Raw genomic sequence first — 20,179 nt, forward strand, 5'->3', positions numbered from 1 at the left:
CACAATAACATTTTACTAGAAGCACATACAGATATTTATAATACAGAAATGTCCCCCCTGACATCTCCGGAGCACACAGAGCTGTTTATTGGTTCTGTATTCCTCTAAGTAATTTCTACAAAAAATAAAGCATCATTGGGATTCATTTATTCCTCCATGACACACAACATTGCCCTTCTGATAATTAAGCACCTTTAGGTAAAAGTAGGTTTGCTCAAGTCTGAAATGAGAAGTTTTGATGCTGATAGAATGTCACAATAAGAAGTGCTTAACCACTTTACCACCGTAGGATTTTCCTGCTTTACCTCCAGGCCACTTTTTGCAACTTGGCACTGCGCGACTTTAACTGACAATTGCGCGGTCATGCAACGCCGTACCCAAACAAAATTTACATCCTTTTTTTCCCACAAACAGAGCTTCCTTTTGGTGGTATTTGATCACCTCTGCGCTTTTCATTTTTTGCAATATTAATAAAAAAACTGTGAAAATTTTGCAAAAAAATTTACATTTTCTACTTTGACAGTTAAAAAAATATCCAATATATTCAATTTGTGTCATATATTTAGGCCAAAATGTATTTAGCTACATGTCTTTGACAAAAAAATTCTCAATGAGCGTATTTTTTACCACTTTAAGACCAGAAGATTTTACCCCCTTCCTGACCAGGCTATATTTTGCGATTCGGCACTGCGTTATTTTAACAGACAATTGCGCAATCGTGCGACGCTGTACCCAAATTACATTTGTTTCCTTTCCCCCCCCACAAATAGAGCTTTCTTTTGGTGGTATTAGATCACCTGTGCGATTTTTAATTTTTGAAAAAAAGAGCGACAATTAAAAAAAAAAAAAAAAACATTATTTTTTACATTCTGATATATAACATCCCCCCCCCCCCAAAAAAAAAATATGTTTTCTGCTACATATTTTTGGTAAAAAAAATCGCAATAAGTGTATTTTGATTGGTTTGCGCAAAAGTTATTGCGTTTACTAACTACGGGAAAGATTTTTGTCATTTTTATTGTTTATTTATTTTTACTAGTAATGGCGGCGATCTGCGGTTTTTTTGCGGGACTGCGACATTGCGGCGGACAGATCGGACCCCTAACTGACATTTTTGACACTTTTGGGGGTACCAGTGACATTACTACAGTAATCAGTGCTATAAATATGCACTGTCACTGTAATAATGACACTGGCAGGGAAGGGGTTAACTTTATTGGTGATCAAGGGGTTTGTGTGACACAGACAGAGATCACAGGTTCAACTATGCTGAATCCTGTAATCTGTCCCTGTTTGTCACAGCCCTCCCCTTCTTTATTGCCCCCCTTCTCCCCCTACACTCACACTCACTGTTGTGCCACCCCACACTTGTCCATTAGTGGTGTGTGGGGGAAGGTGATCTTCTGTATGGATCCTCCAGAGCTATTCCGGGTATGTGGTGATGAATGCGGGGCTGATCATCTAGGATTTTAAATAGAGGCGACATTATGCTTGAAATTGTGACGTAAGACATGGTATGTGTACTCTAAACACTGTAACCAGTATTTTGTTCTATATACAAGACTACATACAATGAATCTATTATAAATAAATATGTTTTTTCATTATAGAATATGGTAATTTGGAACTTTCTGGTCTAAAAGACCCCTGAGGAAGACTTAATTGAAACGCGTCGGGTCCCCAGGACCAGCCCCCCAGGTTCCTTCATGTTATTGTCACACAATCATCAGAACCATATCTAGTCCCCTATATTTTAATATTTTGCTGTATTTGAATATTGTTGTACATTTTTCTATTGCTCAATATATTTTTTGTATCATATGTTTAATAAAATTTGAAATTTAAAATACGAGTTTAGCATCCGTTATAGTCCCAAACTAGGGGGTTCCCTCTTTTTTGTATCTACTTCAAGCAAAGGGACGAGGGTGTCCTAACTCCTTTTCTCCTTGATACACGGCCAGTCTCCACACTTTTTCTGTTTGTCACATAGGAGATCTGCCTGCTTTGTTTACACAAGCGGGCGGATTTCCTCACTCGATCCCCGACGATCGGGGAAGAGCAGCGGTGATCACCACCTCTCCTCCCCTGGCCCGACTCTCGCTGTGTCTGAATACAGCGGGAGCGAGCCTCCGACAGTGTGCGCACACCGCAGAGAGAGGGGAGAGTCTGGTGACGTAGGTCTACGTCGCCAGACGATAACGAGCCACTTTGCCGCGGTACCAGCTCAGTGAGTGGTCGGCAAGTGGTTAAAGAGTGACTCCACTTTTGTGGGGAAAAAAGTCAGCAGATAAAGAAAAAACAATATAGCGTATACAATTGCGACACAAATCATATTGTGATTGAATGTTATTAAAAAAATACCTTTCCTTTTCAATCTGCAGCTGTTGTAATTTTCTGAAAATGCAATGCAATATGGCCGCCTGGAGCTGTTCTGTACACAGAATGTATACTGACCACACCCCCAGAAACATCATTTCCTGCTTGTGTGATTGGCTCACCAATTTTCCCAGAAGTCTGCAAAGATAAAAGTCAGATTTCTGGCATCCCTGCAACAAAAATGTCATTCTTGGTGAGATACCCCCAATAGGAACACGTCTAAAGGGATGAAATCCTAGCAGCTTTCCTCATTAGAGCCCTGCAGCCGCCACAGCTGATAGATACGTTATAAACCACTCCCATTAGACCCACTCAGCACAAACAATGATTTCTTCAGAATAACAAAAGGAAGGAATCTGCAACAAAGTTTGTTAAAATCCCTGCAATGTACAGAGATCACCCAGAGGGGAATGTTTTTTTCGCAACAAAAGTAGAGTTACGATTTAAAAGTAGAACAACTGACCAAATATGGAAACACATTAAAAAAAAAGAAAAAGAAACAATGAAAATGGATGAATCTGAGGAGTGTTAATCTAAATCTAAAAAAATAAGTCTTTATAAAATATTCATATTCTTTGCATGTTGCAGTTTGTGAAAATATATTTACTTTCCATCAAAATATTAAAAAAAAAATAAACAGGGAAATTGCCCAGAAAAAATGTCCAAATAGATAAAAATATTGGAACCATTTTTTGTAAGGTAAAATATTGGTGAAACAATGTTATAATCTTTATAGATAGTCCTTTTCTGACATCCCCGCCCCGGCCTATGTGTCTTCACCAGGCATTGTATATAACAAAATGTAAACTACACACATGTAAAAGGTCTTGAACATGCTAGGGATGAGCTTCGAGTTCGAGTCGAGGCAACGTTAGACTCGAACATCGGTCGTTGAAACGTTCGTCATATGAGGAACAAATGTGCTTCTTCGCTGGGAAATTTGAGTTTCTCATAATGCATTGCACGTGCGCCACGCGTGCAGCGCATTATGTGATTGGCCAAGGCATGCACCCTGACCTCATGCTTTGGTCAATCAAATGATCTCTGCCATGATTGGACTAAAGGCAGGCTGCCTTTATCCAATCATGGCTCAGGGGCCAAGTACACGCCCCACACTACATAAAGGGCTGCTCGCGCAGCCGCAGCGTGTAGTTTCATTGTGCGGCGATCAGACAGGGACAGGCATGCGATTCATGCAGGGAGAGAGTAGGTTTTTTTTAGTCAGACAGTGCAGCGAGACATCTGTAGCAGTGTAGGGAGGGCGAGGTTCCTGTGTGAGGTAGGGAGAGATTGATTTCTTTACATCATATCAGACAGTGTAGGGAGGGCGAGGTTCCTGTGTGAGGTAGGGATAGATTGATTTCTTTAAATCAGATACCAGTACCAGTATTGTTTATCGGTCAGTTTCTGCAACATTCTAAAATCTTTATAGACATCACTGCAGATATTAGCCACCGTAACCTTTGCGCTCAGTTGTGTTTTATTTTCTATAGGGGACACATAGCTGTGGGAATAGAGATCACTGCAGATATCAGCCACCATAACCTTTGCGTTTAGTTGTGTTTTTTTCTATAGGGGTCACATAGCCGTGGAAATAGACGTCACTGCAGATATTAGCCACAGTAACCTTTGCTCAGTTGTGGATTTATCTATAGGGGTCACATAGCTGTGGGAATAGAGATCACTGCAGATATCAGCCACCGTAACCTTTGCACACAGTTGTGTTTTTTTCTATAGGGGACACATAGCTGTGTGAATAGAGATCACTACAGATAGTCAGGGGAGCTTGGCTTTTTTTCATCACGCCAGTGGCTTTTGATTAAGGATGCATGCATCGTCCTGTCACCATTTGAGGAGGCCACTCGGATGGTGAGCCGGGACGATGCATGAATCAGTGACACTATCCCGCTAGTCTACCTGCTGGAGCACACACTGCCTGGAATCATGGACAGGGCACTTAAGACAGAACAGCGGCAGGAACAGGAGAACTTCCTTTCCTCACAAGGCCCCCTTTATGCAGATATCAATCCTGCAGGGGCACAAAACACACAGGAGGAAGAGGAGGAGGAGGATGAGGATTTCAGCAGCATGCATGTAGAGGAAGAGGATAGAATACAGCAGTCTTCAAGGGATGGTTTGGATTCCCCAGAAACCCCAGCAGTTGTATGTGGTTGGGGAGAGGTTGCTTCTGCTGACAATGTCATCCTTAGTGACCCAGAGCACTCAGAAGCTCATGCCTCCTCCAACATACGTTGCATGGGCTCCCTGATTCTGCAAAGCCTGCGAAAGGACCCAAGGATTAGTGTTATAAAAGAGAGGGATAATTACTGGTTGGCAACCCTTCTTGATCCACGTTACAAGGGTAAAGTTGCAGAGCTCATCCTGCCTTCGCAGAGGGAGCAGAGGATGAAACATCTTGAGGAGGCCTTGAAAAAAAATTGTGTACCACCTTTCCAGACACTGGGAGGTCAACATTCTCCGGATTTGTTTCTGAGGCATCGTTCAGTCAAAAAAGGAGGGGCGTTGGAGAAGGAGGCCGGCTGACCGATGCCTTTAAACAGTTATTTTGTCCTCAGCAGCTCCCAGGGCTGTTAGGTTTAGGCAACCATCTCCAGTGTCTCCATCATATGGTGCATGATTATCTAGGTGCAAGAGCAGACTTGGAGACATTTCCAGCTGCCCATCCACTGGCTTACTGGGTCTTGAGGATGGACTACTGTCCAGAACTTGCTCAATATGCAATGGAGCTACTGGTCTGTCCTGCTTCCAGCGTGCTGTCCGAACGGATGTTCAGTGCCGCTGGTGGTTTTGTGACGGACACAGACTCTTTTGATCAGCTGACTTTCAAAATGAACCAGTCCTGGATCAACAAGAACTATCAGGCCCCTGATGCTGATGTAACTGATTGAATTTGCTAGGGGTCTGCCATCCCTTGAGGACTGCATATGCTGCCTATCCTATTCCTCTACCTTGATTCTGATAGCTTCCAACAATGTTTTTGGTTTAGGTTCCCTACCAGCCCCCAAGGCCTAATTTTTCAGCACTTATATGACAGGTGCATATAATTTAAATGTTGTATGTCACTTTTAACAGCAGGCCCTGTCCCTGTGCCCTACTAACCGTGAGGAGTTACGGTGTTCAGGCACCACCTTCCACAAAGGCCCAATTTTTGGCACTTGTATACCACATGCGATTTCAAATTTGCATTCTTACCAGCATATTCCATTCCTGCACAAAGCAAGAGTAACTACGAGGCCTTTGTTACGGTGTTCAGGCACCACGTACGGCAAAGGCCCAATTTTTGGCACTTGTATAGCACATGGGATTTCAAATTTGCATGGAATTCTTACCAGCAGGTCCCATTCCTGCACCAAGCAATAGTAACTATGAGGCCTTAGTTACGGTGTTCAGGCACCACCTTCCACAAAGGCCCAATTTTTGGCACCTGTACATCACATGCAATTTCAAATTTGCTTGGCATTCTTACCAGCAGGTCCCATTCCTGCACCCAACAAGAGTAACTGCGAGGCCCTGGTTACGGTGTTCAGGCACCAGCTTCCACAAAGGCCCAATTTTTGGCACTTGTATAGCACATGCGATTTCAAATTTGCATGGCATTCTTACCAGCAGGTCCCATTCCTGCACTCAGCAAGAGTAACTGTGAGGCCTTGGTTACGTTGTTTGGGCACCAGAAACACCAAAGGCCCAATTTTTGGCACCTGTATGACAAGTACATGCGATTTAACATTTGTATGGATTTTTTTAGCAGCACGGTCCATTCCTGCACCCAGCAAGAGTAACTGTTCAGGAACCATCAACAACCAAGGACCAATTTTTCTGCACCTGCATGACAAGTACATTTGAAATTTTCAGTGCCCACCAGGGCCACCTATAAATGCTCACGAGTGCCACCTATCAGTGCCAATCAGTGCCCCATCATCAGTGCTGCCTATCAGTGTCACCTACCAGTGCCTAGCATTGCCCATCAATGCCACCCATCAGTGCCACCTATCAGCACCCATCAGTGCCACCTATGAGTGCCACCTATAATTGCCACCTATTAGTGCCCTTCAGTGCCACCTATCAGCACCCATCAGTGCCACCTATGAGTGCCACCTATAATTGCCACCTATTAGTGCCCTTCAGTGCGACCTACCAGTCCCCTTCAGTGCCACCCATCAGTGCCAACTTATTAGTGCCCATCAGTGCCACCATATCAATGCCCACCAGTGCCACCTTATCAGTGCCCATAAGTGCAGCCTATAAGTGCCCATTAGAGCAGCCAATCAGTGCCCATCAGAGTAGCCTATCAGTGCCCATTAGTGCAGCCGATCAGTGCCCATAAGTGCAGCCTATCAGTGCCTATCAGGGCCCATCAGTGCCGCCTCATCAGTGCACATCAATGAAGGAGGAAAATTGCCTGTTTGCAAAATTTTATAACAAACTATAAAAACTATTTTTTTTTTTTTTTTCAAAATATTTTTTTTTTTTTGTTCAGCAAAAAAGAAAAACCCAAGTAGTGATTAAATACCACCAAAAGAAAGCTCTATTTGTTTGAAAAAAAAAAAATTATAAACATTTCATATGGGTACAGTGTTGCATGACTGCGCAATTGTCATTCAAAGTGTGACAGTGCTGAAAGCTGAGAATTGGCCTGGGCAGGAAGGATGGTGGTTAAACATCTCAAAGGATGGTGACAGACTTCCATTGACCTTTACCAAGGCTGTAGGGTGGTTATATAAATTTTGGATCCATCGGACCATCTTATGTCCCATTCCCAGGTTTCTTATTGTATCCATAATAAATCCCTACGGCCACATCACCCTGAAATTTTTTTATGAAATGTAGAGTAATTAGAGCCTTTGTCAGCTTAATATGTATGTGGCATTTCTCTTGGTGAATATCTTCACCAGGACAGAGAATGATGGGAAATCCACACATGTGCACTTGACACAAGAAAAGGAAGTGGGAGAAAATATCCCATTAGACGTATGTGATTCTGTTCATTACAAATCAAAATTCAGACACAATTTTTGTTATTTGGAGACTTTATGTATCCAAATCTCTGAATCACAATAGAAATAAATGTCAAGGAACGTGATTTTTTTTTTAACAAAACAATGGAATGTATTCATATTCATTATGAATTCATTCATGTTTTAATATTTGAAGTATCCAAATAATGTAATGACATAATGAAAAAGATATAAGTAGATTTGGATCCATTTTGTTTTTATGTTGCATTAACATTTTTCATTATAATAAAAAATGCACTACCTATAAAATGGAAACATCTTGTAACAAATAAATAAAGCAAAAAAACTGTGCTCAGATGTTGTAATTATAAAAGTCCAGCTGCTAGAACATATGCAGGAATGACGGCATTTCACTATACTCACATTTGGTCGGCTAACAAGCAGCAGTTGTGACCTGGAAACTGATTGTTTCCAACCAAACATATGGCCGCTACAAACGGGTGCGCAATGACTTCACAAACTTTGTCTCCACCCTACACGTTTCGTCAGCATTGACATTGTCAAATGTGACGTGACCAAATGTGAGTGTTGTTTTATTAAATAAGTTTATTCATTGGAACTTACTACCCCATGAGATGTCCTCTTTCTGTTTATGAACTTTGCATATCTCTGGAGAAATACCGAAGTGGACCATCTGAGGAACTGAGGGATGTCTGTGGCTACATAGCCAGGGATTTATTATCAAGCTCATCTGACCCTTCGTAATAGGGGGTCTATATCTTGGGGTAAGAGGCAGTGTGTTTGGTGTTGGTGGTGGTTCTGTTTGGATTTTTTTCACAAATTCCATCCACATCTGCTTCTTCTTCAAAAGCGTTGTACCCTTTTTGATATTGTAACAAATACAGTAGTAATCATTACCTAATTTCCCTCTTATACCTTGGGGCATTTTCACATCAGGTTTTGATCCGTTTTGATCAGTTTTGGGGTTGGATGGAAGTGGATCCATCAAAATCTCCACATCATCAAAAAATCTATGATTTCAAAGTAATTTTTTTTTTATGTTCGCTATGATTCAGAGATTCTGATGGATCCATCCAACTCAAACAGAGTTATTAAGTAGGAAGAGAGGTGACCCCTGAATACCGCACATTGAGGTGTCCTGTGAGGGGGCTGGGTGAAACATGTTCGGGCATGGCCTGGTTGAAGTCCAGGCTGAAGTTGCCACTCCATTAACCTCACAGGACATATAGATGTACGGCATTTAGGGGTCACCCCTCTTCCTCCTAAGTCTATTGTAAGAGCCAGGATGCGTTCCATCCCCTGTGTGCACTTCTGGCAGCCATTGTGGATGAACTAGTTTGTTTACCCCCCATCTATTGAGCCTGAGCGGCACACTGCCAAACAACTGGTCACTGAGTTACTAAGTAATCTCCCAAAAATAACAAAATAACACAGTGAAATGAAAAGAATCAAACTTCATAAATGCAAATCAATTTGGAACAAGGAAAATACAAACAAATCTGAATATACAAAACAAATTTAAAGATTATATAAATAATGTTTATTGAAAAATTATAGGGTATACAAACATACAGGGTGTTTACACCAGTGAAAACAGGAGGAGGGGTATACATAAAAAAAAAATGGAATCTCAGTGAATCTTAGAAATGTATCAGTCCATATCGCCCAGTTGCGCTCGATGTTGCGTTGGTGAGGACATTGATGGCTAATAGGTGTTCATAAATATAATACTTTAGGTTGGGTACAAAAGCCCGATACTGTAGGCTCCTTACTGTTGAAATATTGATACGGCACATAGGGTGATTACTCTCACTCTTATGTGAATATTCGTTTACCAATAGATGAGCTTTCTGAACACACAATAGTCCTCCTCGTTAACTATCAGAGAATTTGAGCTGTATGCCACATCATACAATGTACAGATGAGTCAAATAATATGCTCCAGATGAAGCTTTTTGTAGCAAAGCGAAACATGTTGAGCAAAAAACGCAAAGTAATGTATGGTGCAAATCAGCTATAAGTTCAGTTGACCCTGTTGACCGGCTCCTCAACATTTCGGGTATCCGTCGGCAGGAATCTCCTGATGCAAAGTATATTTGTGATCTATATGTAACTGCAAACCTTTTTGTACATTCAACTGTTATGTTGTAATGTTCTGGTACCTCTGGTACCCTTATTCCACTTTCCATTCCGTGTATGCGTCCCACCATTCTCTTCTGGTAGGTGCGCATACACCTTTAAGACCGATGCTGTCATCACTGAGCGCCGCAGAGCGGCTATTTCAACCTCCGGCGTTCTCACTCACATGTTCGTTCAACCTGCCTTGCATCTATGCTTACAAGCGTGTCTCGCTGTGGAACCTCGCTACAGATCCCTGTATCTCGCTACCAGGATCACTTCTTTAGACCCGAACCTCGCTACTGATCCCTGTATCTCGCTACTGGATCACTTCCTCATCACCGGACCCTTCTACTACTATACTATAGTGATAAGTACCCCGCAGGGGAAACCTCCATAACTTACACTACTACTATTGCATTAAGGACTGTTACTACCTATCCATACTATCCTATCATCTGCACTGTTACATAGATTGCTAGCTCTTGAGACTACTACCATCTATCATCTGCACTACTGCATAGATTGCTAGCTCTCCTGTCTACTACCATCTATCATCTGCACTGCTGCATAGATTGCTAGCTCTCCTGTCTACTACTATCTATCCTTGCACTGGGTTAGTCTATCCTGTATTTGTCATCTGCTGTCCTCACCACCTATTAGCATACTCGATACTAACCTATCTGCATTCCTAAATACCATCTTGAACTCTCCTGTACAAACCTATCAAGTGCTTACCATCCTTGTCACTGTTCACACCTGTCCCTTCAGCACATCACCTTCATACTATCTTATACATCCTATCACTCCAGGAACATCTCATTGAGTGTGTATATATCTGTATGTTGAAGCTGACAGGCCCACGGTGATGAGTCCTGGAGAGTTGGATCTGGTATTCAACACATCTCTACATGACTACTGAGTGGAGATTTTGCAGCTGTAAATCCAGCCTATAACAAAAACGCATGAGCGTTACAGATTGAACGAACCTTAAAAATGGATTCAGCAGAATTACCCACTCAAGTGACACAATTAACACAACAAGTAAAAGCGTTAATACTTGCTCTGACTGACGTACAAGAAAAGAATCAGACTCTAACACAGCAGGTAACCCAGCTCTCACGGCTTACTGCTGTTCAGCCTCCTGAACCTAAAATAAACCCTCCTCTAGTGTTTACAGGCGACCGGAAAAAATTTTGGGAATTCAAAAACGCATGTCAATTGCTTTTTTTGTTAAAGCCTCGTACATACCCCACTGATCAAATAAAAGTCTGTACCGTTATTTCATACTTGACGGGTGATCCACGGGCCTGGGCAGACTCTCTCTTTGAGAATAATGATCAGATTCTCAACACCTATTCTTTATTCCTAGCGGAACTCACTAGTTTATACGATGACCCCAATAGGCAGAGTACTGCTGATATGCAGTTGAGGGCCTTGAAACAAGGAAGGAGACCTGTAGAAGACTTTGTATCTGAGTTCAAAAGATGGACCCTTGATTCAGGGTGGAATGACACATCTTTGCGAACTCAATTCAGACTCGGGTTATCGGAAGCTGTTAAAGACAAGCTCGCCCGAGCGGATTTACCTGGCACCTTAAGGCCGTGATACAACTTAGTATCAACATCGACAGACGACTGCGAGAAAGAAGGGCTGAAAAGATGGGAATGCCATTGTCTAGTCCTTCTCGGATTTCGGCCGTTGACCCTACTCCCATGGATGTAGGAACCATACGCCCACCTTTAACGACTACTGAACGAGCTAGAAGAACATCCAGAAATCTCTGCATGTATTGCGCATCCCCGGATCATTTGATAAACACCTGTCCCCTCGTTCGCAAAAAAGAGGGTGAGTGTTCACATGTCTTGCTGGGAGGATTAACGACTTCCTTTTCTAACCCCTATCTTTTTGTTCATTTAATATTACAGTGGGACCAAACTAGGATCACCACCAAGGCTATGGTCGACACTGGATCTTGTGGAAACTATGTTGATACACGCTTTGTTACCTTAAATAAAATACCTATTATTTCAAAATCTAAGCCTGTTTCTGTTAGTTTCATTAATGGTATTCCACTGTCTTCTGGTCCAATCACCAACCAGACACAGGCACTCCTTGCCACTACCAACGAGTCACATGTGGAGACCATCACTTTTGATATACTATCCTCACCCCATTTTCCTATTATTTTGGGACTTCCCTGGTTACACACACATCAACCAATCATAGATTGGAAAAAACGGACTTTGGTTTTCCCTTCTCACTATTGTGAGAAAACGTGTAACCTCCCATCTTATGGGAAGATTCTGTCTGTGGTGTCAGATGAAATTGCACCACTATGCTATCAGGATCTGTCCGAAGTGTTCCTTGAGAAAAATGCTCAAGTGTTGCCTCCCCATAGGGATTACGATTGCACTATCGATCTACTCCCTAACAGCAAATTGCCTTTCGGTCATGTTTATCCCCTTTCACAGGATGAACTTTCTCATCTCAAGGAATAGTTGGATGAGAATTTGACAAAAGGGTTCATTAGACCCTCTACTTCTTCCACTGCTGCAGGACTTTTCTTTGTCCGCAATAAGGATTCCAGTCTCAGGCCTATTATCGATTATAGGCAATTAAACACGATTACGATAAAGGATCGCTATCCTTTGCCGCTTATCCCTGAACTTATTGAACAAGTGCGTGGGGCTACTTATTTCACCAAATTAGACCTGAAAGGGACATACAACCTAATCCGAATCTGTGACGGGGATGAGTGGAAAACAGCATTCAGAACCAGATACGGACTATTCGAATACCTTGTGATGCCATTCGGGCTATGTAATGCTCCCGCAGCTTTCCAAAGATTCATAAACGACATCTTTAGAGACTTACTTGATGTCTGTATTGTAGTATACCTAGACGATATACTTATCTATTCTCGATCTATGCCTGAACACATAAAACATGTAAGACTTGTGTTGTCCAGACTGCTCTCACACAGTCTATACGTGAAATTAAAAAAATGCCTATTTCATAAAGAGGAAATATTATTTCTAGGATACTTCATATCCAAAACTGGAATTTAGATGGATATGAGTAAGATATCCTGTATTCTAGACTGGCCTATACCAACAACTCGTAAGGCCCTACAGCGATTCCTAGGATTCTCGAACTTCTATAGGAAGTTCATCAAGAACTTTTCCGCCATTGTGAGACCTCTCACACAACTGACAAGTATAAAAAAACCATTCAAATGGTCAGAAGAAGCAAATCAAGCTTTCTGCTTGTTAAAATCAAGCTTCACTTCTGCTCCCATACTACGCCATCCAGACCCATCCCTCCAATATATTCTAGAGGTAGATGCGTCAAATATGGCAGTAGGAGCAGTTCTCTCCCAACGACCAACAAACACTTCATCACTCCACCCAGTTGCTTTCTTTTCAAAATCACTAAGCAGCCCAGAGGTGAATTACCCAGTGGGTGAAAAGGAGTTGCTTGCCATAAAATTGGCACTGGAGAATTGGCGACATCTGCTCGAAGGTACCCAGTTACCAATACTCATATATACAGATCATAAAAATCTTCAATACCTCCAGACTAACAAGACTCTTTCCCACCGGCAGGTACGATGGTCATTATTCTTTTTAAGATTTAATTTCTTAGTGACCTATACGCCTGCAGACAAAAATAAAAAAGCGGATGCGCTATCACGACTAACCGAAGATAACTGCGCCGAAATCCCTTCCATCCCCATAATACCCTATGAACGCATTATTGGTGTTGTCCGATCCTTGAAGGAAGAGATTTTGCACAGTATAGGAATGGATTCACCTCCACCACAACTAAGTACTGATGCAGAAGGCTTCCTCTATTACAATGACAAACTTTACATACCCCCTACTATGCGCACCAAGATCTTGGAGTTATAGCATGATGTACCCATGGCAGGACATATGGGTATGACGAAAACCTTTAATTTGCTCACCAGGCAGTTTTGGTGGCCTGATATGAAGACGTCTGTACAAAAATTTGTTTCTTCATGTGACATCTGTGCAAGGTCCAAAATTGACACTACAAAACCATCTGGACTACTTTGTAGTCTACCAATACCCCAGGTTCCATGGGAAGTTGTGTCCTTAGATTTCATAGTAGAACTACCACCTTCTAAAGGATTTAATACCATCCTAGTGTCAGTGGACCACTTGACAAAGATGGCACATTTCATCGCTATCCGTAGACTACCTTCATCCAAACAAACAGCGGAACTACTGATGAAACATGTGTTCAAGTTGCATGGAATTCCAAAGACTCTTTTGTCCGACCGTGGTTCACAATTTATCTCTAAATTTTGGCAAGCACTTTGTCAAATTTTACGCATTGAGCGAAAGCTCACTTCTCCCTACCATCCTCAGACCAACGGACAGACTGAAAGAGTCAACCAGTGCATTGAGCAATATCTACGCTGCTACACATCATACCTGCAGGATGATTGGGTGGATCTCCTTCCTCTAGCGGAATTTGCTTACAACAACGCAACCCACAGTACTACGAAGCAAAGTCCGTTCTACTTGAACTATGGGTTTCATCCCACTCTTCTTCCACCACGCATCCTGCCATCGAGTAACCCAGTAGCCTCGGATTACCTTACCCAAATAAAAGACTCTTTGGGTTTACTCAATACTACCATATCACACGCTCATAGTCAACAAAAAAGGTACTACGACCTTCGTAGAAGACCTTCTCCTCAGTATGTTATTGGGGACCTCGTTTGGCTATCAACAAAAAATTTAAGATTAAAGATCCCTAGCAAAAAGCTTGGGCCTTTATTCTTGGGACCCTTCCCAATCAGGAAACTAACTGGAAAAGCTGCAGTACAGCTCACCTTACCAGCAGATCTCAAGATCCATCCCATCTTCCATGTGTCGCTATTGAAGCCACATGTTCCTAACCAAGGAATAAGGCCTACCATCCCACCTCCACCTCCTGTACAAGTTGAAGGCGGAGAAGAAAATGAGATAAAGGAGATTCTGGATTCTCGTATCCACAGAAGAAGACTCCAATATCTAGTACGATGGAAGAACTATGGGCCCCAAGACGACACCTGGCTGGATACCTCTGATATACATGCCCCTAGACTGATTCGCAATTTTCACTCGAAATACCCGGAAAAACCAGTTCTAGAGGCCTTCCGGAGCCGGCCTTAAGGGGGGGGGTACTGTAATGTTCTGGTACCTCTGGTACCCTTATTCCACTTTCCATTCCGTGTATGCGTCCCACCATTCTCTTCTGGTAGGTGCGCATACACCTTTAAGACCGATGCTGTCATCACTGAGCGCCACAGAGCGGCTATTTCAACCGCCGGCGTTCTCACTCACATGTTCGTTCCACCTGCCTTGCATCTATACTTACAAGCGTGTCTCGATGTGGAACCTTGCTACAGATCCCTGTATCTCGCTACCAGGATCACTTCCTCAGACCCGAACCTCGCTACTGATCCCTGTATCTCGCTACTGGATCACTTCCTCATCACCGGACCCTTCTACTACTATACTATAGTGATAAGTACCCCGCAGGGGAAACCTCCATAACTTACACTACTACTATTGCATTAAGGACTGTTACTACCTATCCATACTATCCTATCATCTGCACTGTTACATAGATTGCTAGCTCTTGAGACTACTACCATCTATCATCTGCACTGCTGCATAGATTGCTAGCTCTCCTGTCTACTACCATCTATCATCTGCACTGCTGCATAGATTGCTAGCTCTCCTGTCTACTACTATATATCCTTGCACTGGGTTAGTCTATCCTGTATTTGTCATCTGCTGTCCTCACCACCTGTTAGCATACTCGATACTAACCTATCTGCATTCCTAAATACCATCTTGAACTCTCCTGTACAAACCTATCAAGTGCTTACCATCCTTGTCACTGTTCACACCTGTCCCTTCAGCACATCACCTTCATACTATCATATACATCCTATCACTCCAGGAACATCTCATTGAGTGTGTATATATCTGTATGTTGAAGCTGACAGGCCCACGGTGATGAGTCCTGGAGAGTTGGATCTGGTATTCAACACATCTCTACATGACTACTGAGTGGAGATTTTGCAGCTGTAAATCCAGCCTATAACAAAAACGCAGGAGCGTTACATATGTAAACCAAGGTTCACTATCTTATGAGCCAATGCACTTTATAATGTAGACCACTTTTGTGGTTTTTGTCTTCAATGCACAAAATATATCCGCCTGGAATATTTTATGTTTTTAATTTAATTGTCAAATAAAAGTGATTTTTTATAATCAGTGTGCCCGAAATCCTTGCTTCCCAATCCTTCCATTTCTAATGTTCATAAGTATAGTTTTACTGAACCATGACCAAAACTTATGAAATGTTGAGGGGGTTGTGTGACTTTTATTTTCTAAGTATACGTTTTTGGACTGCTAACAGCACATGTGTAACTACTGGCCTAAAGGAGTGAGGGTATGAGTCTATACCAATATGTAGTATAGCAATACCTGGATTTGGTGATAAAAGAATTCCAGTGAGGGAGGAGATTATTTGGAAGACCTGATTCCAAAAGCTTGTTAGGCTAGGGCAATCCCACAAAGCGTATAGCAAGTGTTCTACCTGGTCGCAGCCATGCCAGCATAGGGGGAAGTGGTTGGGAAGAGTTTGGCTAGCCTTTAAGGTGTGAGGTACCATCCATTGACAATTTTAAATATCAGCTCCCAGTAATTGATGCAATGCATCGCTCTATGGATTTCTCAGAAGGCTTATTGCCATTGATTTGGAGTAAAGAAAGTGTTTTGATCGGTTTATCACTTTAAGATCGTACCTGTCTTCCTAAAGAGTAGCCTATACTGTAAATTGTTTTACTTAGTAAAACATGTATAGAATTGCCATGCCTTATCATGGATGCATAGTTCTGGAATGGGATGTTTGTGTAAAAAGTGTAAAATACGGGAGCATGTGAAGTGCACTTATCTTGGAGGACTGAATTCCCTGACCAAAGTCTCCAAACTCTTAGGCCTGGAGTCATGTATGAAATCTTGTACATAGTTTAGACAGTAATTGTAAAGCAAACTAGTGAGAAGCATGGGGATCACAGCTTTTTTGTCTATTTAGGTGATGCCAGGCCTGTAGGGATGTCTGGAAAGGTGGTTATAGAGTAGAAATATCCCATTGTCTCCGTAGGTCAGAAGAAGCAAAGGAAGGTTGTGTGTGACAGCCATGGCTGTTTCAATGTGTAGCCACAGGGGTTTGCCAGAGCCTCTGAACCAATGCTGTATTTGGTCCAGTCTGTCCACCCAATAGTAGTCTTGGATATCAACCATTCATGCACCTCCAACAGACTTGTGTAAAATCAGATTTGAATGGGAGCATCTGGCTTTTTTGTCTTTCCAAATACATTTCTGCAGAAGTCTTGACAGGGTGATAAAATAGAGAGTGAGTATGGGAATAAGCAGGACCTGGAATACATACAGGATTTGGTGCAGAATTGTAATTTTGAGCGAGAGAGATTATGTTGTGATATGTTTCTAAGTTGGCTTTCAAGTTTTGCAGGGAGTGGCTTGAATTTAAACGCACCTAGGGAGGAGGAGGTGACAGTCAGTGTAATAGTTAAGTAAGGTATCCCCTGTGAGCTCCATGTAAAAGGTAACATATGTTGGAGTTTTTGTTTGGTGGTAATCTGAATTCCCAGATCTAACATGAGGTACTTTGTGAAGTTGACCCTGTAATAAGATACAGTGCTGAAGCTTGATTATACCTGGTCAGCATGTGAGAGGGAAGTTAGCGGGTTGGTCAGGTCATTATAAGGATAACATCATCTGCAAACAGATTGATCAGATGTGATCTAGACTAGAAATTGAAACCCATGATAAGGGGGTGCAAACAAATTATCTCAGCCATGGGTTCAATGATTACATTGAAGATGGTAGGGGAGAGGGGGCAAACCTGTCGAGTTCCATTAGAAATGTAGAATATTTTGGAAAGAAAGCCAGATGTATAGACGTGTGCCATCAGGAAAGCTTACAGCGCTAAAATAGCAGACAGTATGGACCCTTGAAATCCGAACTTGGGTAATACCAGTGACATGTATTGCCAATGAACCCATCTATGGAAAGCAGCAGAGAAGGCGTTCGGTTTTTTACAGCATAATGCATGTTCAAGATCCTTCTGGTGATGTCTGTGGTCTACCTACCCCTTACAAAACCCATCTGGTCTTGTTGCTTTAAAGAAGTAATTATGTCTGTTAAGCATTTGGCCAGAAGTTTGGTATAGACTTTGATGTTTGTGTTTAGAAATGAAATTGGTCTGAAGTTGGCTGGTGTCGTAGGATCTTACCCTGGTTTGGGTAAAGTAAGAATGTAAGGTTTTATCATCTCCGTGGAAAATAATGAAGTAAGGGCAGCTTTGGCAAAAACTCTTTGCATGTGTGGGGACAGGACTTTGATGAAAATGTTTAAATATTAATTGAAGAAGCCATAAGGGCCTTGTGACTTCCCATCGGGTAGGGTCTTGATGACTTTTTCAATTTCTGAAGTTGTAAAGGGGACATTTAGTAGTTGGAGTCGGGAAATCTGAGAGTGCGGAATGGTGTAACTGCCTGAAGAAGTCTTGCGTGTCCTCAATTGTGGTTTAAGGCATTTGATGGTCTCGTAAAGTATGAAGTCCCCCATTGTAGTCTGCAAAATGACTGGCTATTTCCTGGCGATTACCGATTTTGTGGTGAAGAGTAGGGTAAAGTTAATGGGATATCCTTAAAAAAGAAATACATATGAAATTATTCTAAAAAACAAATCATTCTAACATAATGAATATGATGAAATGAAAATAATAACTTTATGAACAAATCTGAAACAAAGCTAAATACATTTTTACGAAGTGCACATCTCTATCTCCTAATAGGATCTTCTGTTCTGGAGACAAATGTCTATGTGTGGATTTCCTCTTACTTTGGCAATATTTATTTTAACTTTCTTTTTTTACTCTGACACAAGAAATGAAGGAAAATGTCACCAATGGGACAAAAAATAAATAAATGTAAAAACTCTTGGGTTTTAATTATTTCAAACTCCAAAAATAATCTTTAGTCTATAAACTAAAATAATCTTCAGAATAGTATTTTTTCCTAGAGAAACAGATCAAAGTAAGCAGCTTTTTACAGAATTTTCAACACAGGTCATACAAAGGTAATTCGGTTTCTTGATAATTTGTACAAATTGGGATTTCATTTGAATGTATTTTCTATTGTGATGGAGACAATTTTCCTAAAACCATTGTGAAATGCTGCTCTGAAATCCTGGTTCCTCAGACTGTAGATCAGAGGATTAAGGAGAGGAACAATCACTGTGTAAAAGACAGATGCCACTTTGTCACCAGCAAAATGATGATTAGGGCTTGGCCGGAAGTAAGTAAAGACAGAAGAGCAATAAAATATGAAGACCACTGTCAGGTGGGAGGTGCAAGTAGAGAAAACTTTACTCATTTTACTTTTAACTTGCATTCTTATGACAATTCTGAATATAGAGACATAGGACAGGATGGTCAGTGTTAAAGCACCAACTACAATTAATCCACCCAAGAGAAAAATGAGCAGAATGTTGATGTAGATGTCACTGCAGGAGATCCGCAACAACTGGGGAAGGTCACAGAAGAAGCTTTCTATAATATCTGATTTACAAAATGTTAATTTTAAGGCAAATATTGTGTGAACTAAAGAATGGGTAAAACCAAGAAGCCAAACAATGGATGCCAACTGTACACACACTTTCCAGCTTATGATCTGTATGTAATGTAATGGCTGACAAATGGCAGTATATCGATCATAGGACATGATAGTCAAAAGGAGAGCCTCAGTACAAGCAAAGAAAAAAAATAAAAAGAATTGGAATATACAAGCTGTTAAGGCAATCTTTCTTCTTTGAGCATAAAGGTCAAATAACATTCGTGGGACAGTAACTGAGGAACAGCAGAGGTCCAAACCAGCCAGATTCCCAAGGAAGAAATACATAGGAACATGTAGGCGCGAGCTGGTGACTACGAGGACAATGATCAGCAAATTCCAGATTAATGTCAGAATATAGATGAAAAGGAAGAAGAGAAAGAGAGGGAGCTGAAGATCCGGAAGGTCAGACAGTCCAGAGAGGAATAATTCATTCAGTATTGTCTGATTTCCCATTCCAATATATTGTTTTAAAGAGGAAAATAAAAGTTATACTTTGATATGTTTGAGTTGTTAATCATCCAAAACACTACAGAAATAAGACATTAATTTTGAATTTCTACTTTCTTCTTGTTTTTAGGAACAATAAGGAAGACCTGCAAATAAAATACAATTGGCTCTATTCTGTGACTTAAAGAAAGACTTGATTTTTAAAAATCTAAAATAATAAAGAGAGAAATTCTTTCAGCGGAAGTTAAGATGTTGAATGAAATTGGGCATTGAAAACATGAACCGTTTCTTGCTGCTATCAGAGATTTTAAATGTTAAAATTCTTCACTGAAATTCTTAGATATTGGCAGAATGTAATGTCCATTGCCCATTATTCAAGAGACAGAGAAAAGTCACCTATTCCTGCCGCATCTGAAAAAAAATTTGACTTAGGCCTTACCTGAAAAAATGATTATTATACAGGTGAATCTCATAAAATTAAAATGTCATTAAAAAGTTAATTCTTTTAGAA

At 41.3% G+C, this 20,179-nt stretch overlaps 1 protein-coding gene across 1 annotated transcript; it reads right to left on the bottom strand.

Annotated features, from left to right (window-relative positions):
- Positions 1–18,723: 18,723 nt before the first annotated feature.
- On the bottom strand, positions 18,724–19,674 carry LOC309558373 (olfactory receptor 8G17-like; the record flags this gene model as incomplete). Its single annotated transcript, XM_082261449.1, has 1 exon — positions 18,724–19,674. One exon carries the CDS (start codon positions 19,672–19,674, stop codon positions 18,724–18,726), a length of 951 nt encoding a protein of 316 aa, XP_082117575.1.
- Between the last annotated feature and the right edge of the window lie 505 nt (positions 19,675–20,179).

The sequence above is a fragment of the Pelophylax lessonae genome (assembly GCF_965119305.1).
Source record: "Pelophylax lessonae genome assembly, chromosome: 6".
Classification (NCBI taxonomy): Eukaryota; Metazoa; Chordata; class Amphibia; order Anura; family Ranidae; genus Pelophylax; species Pelophylax lessonae.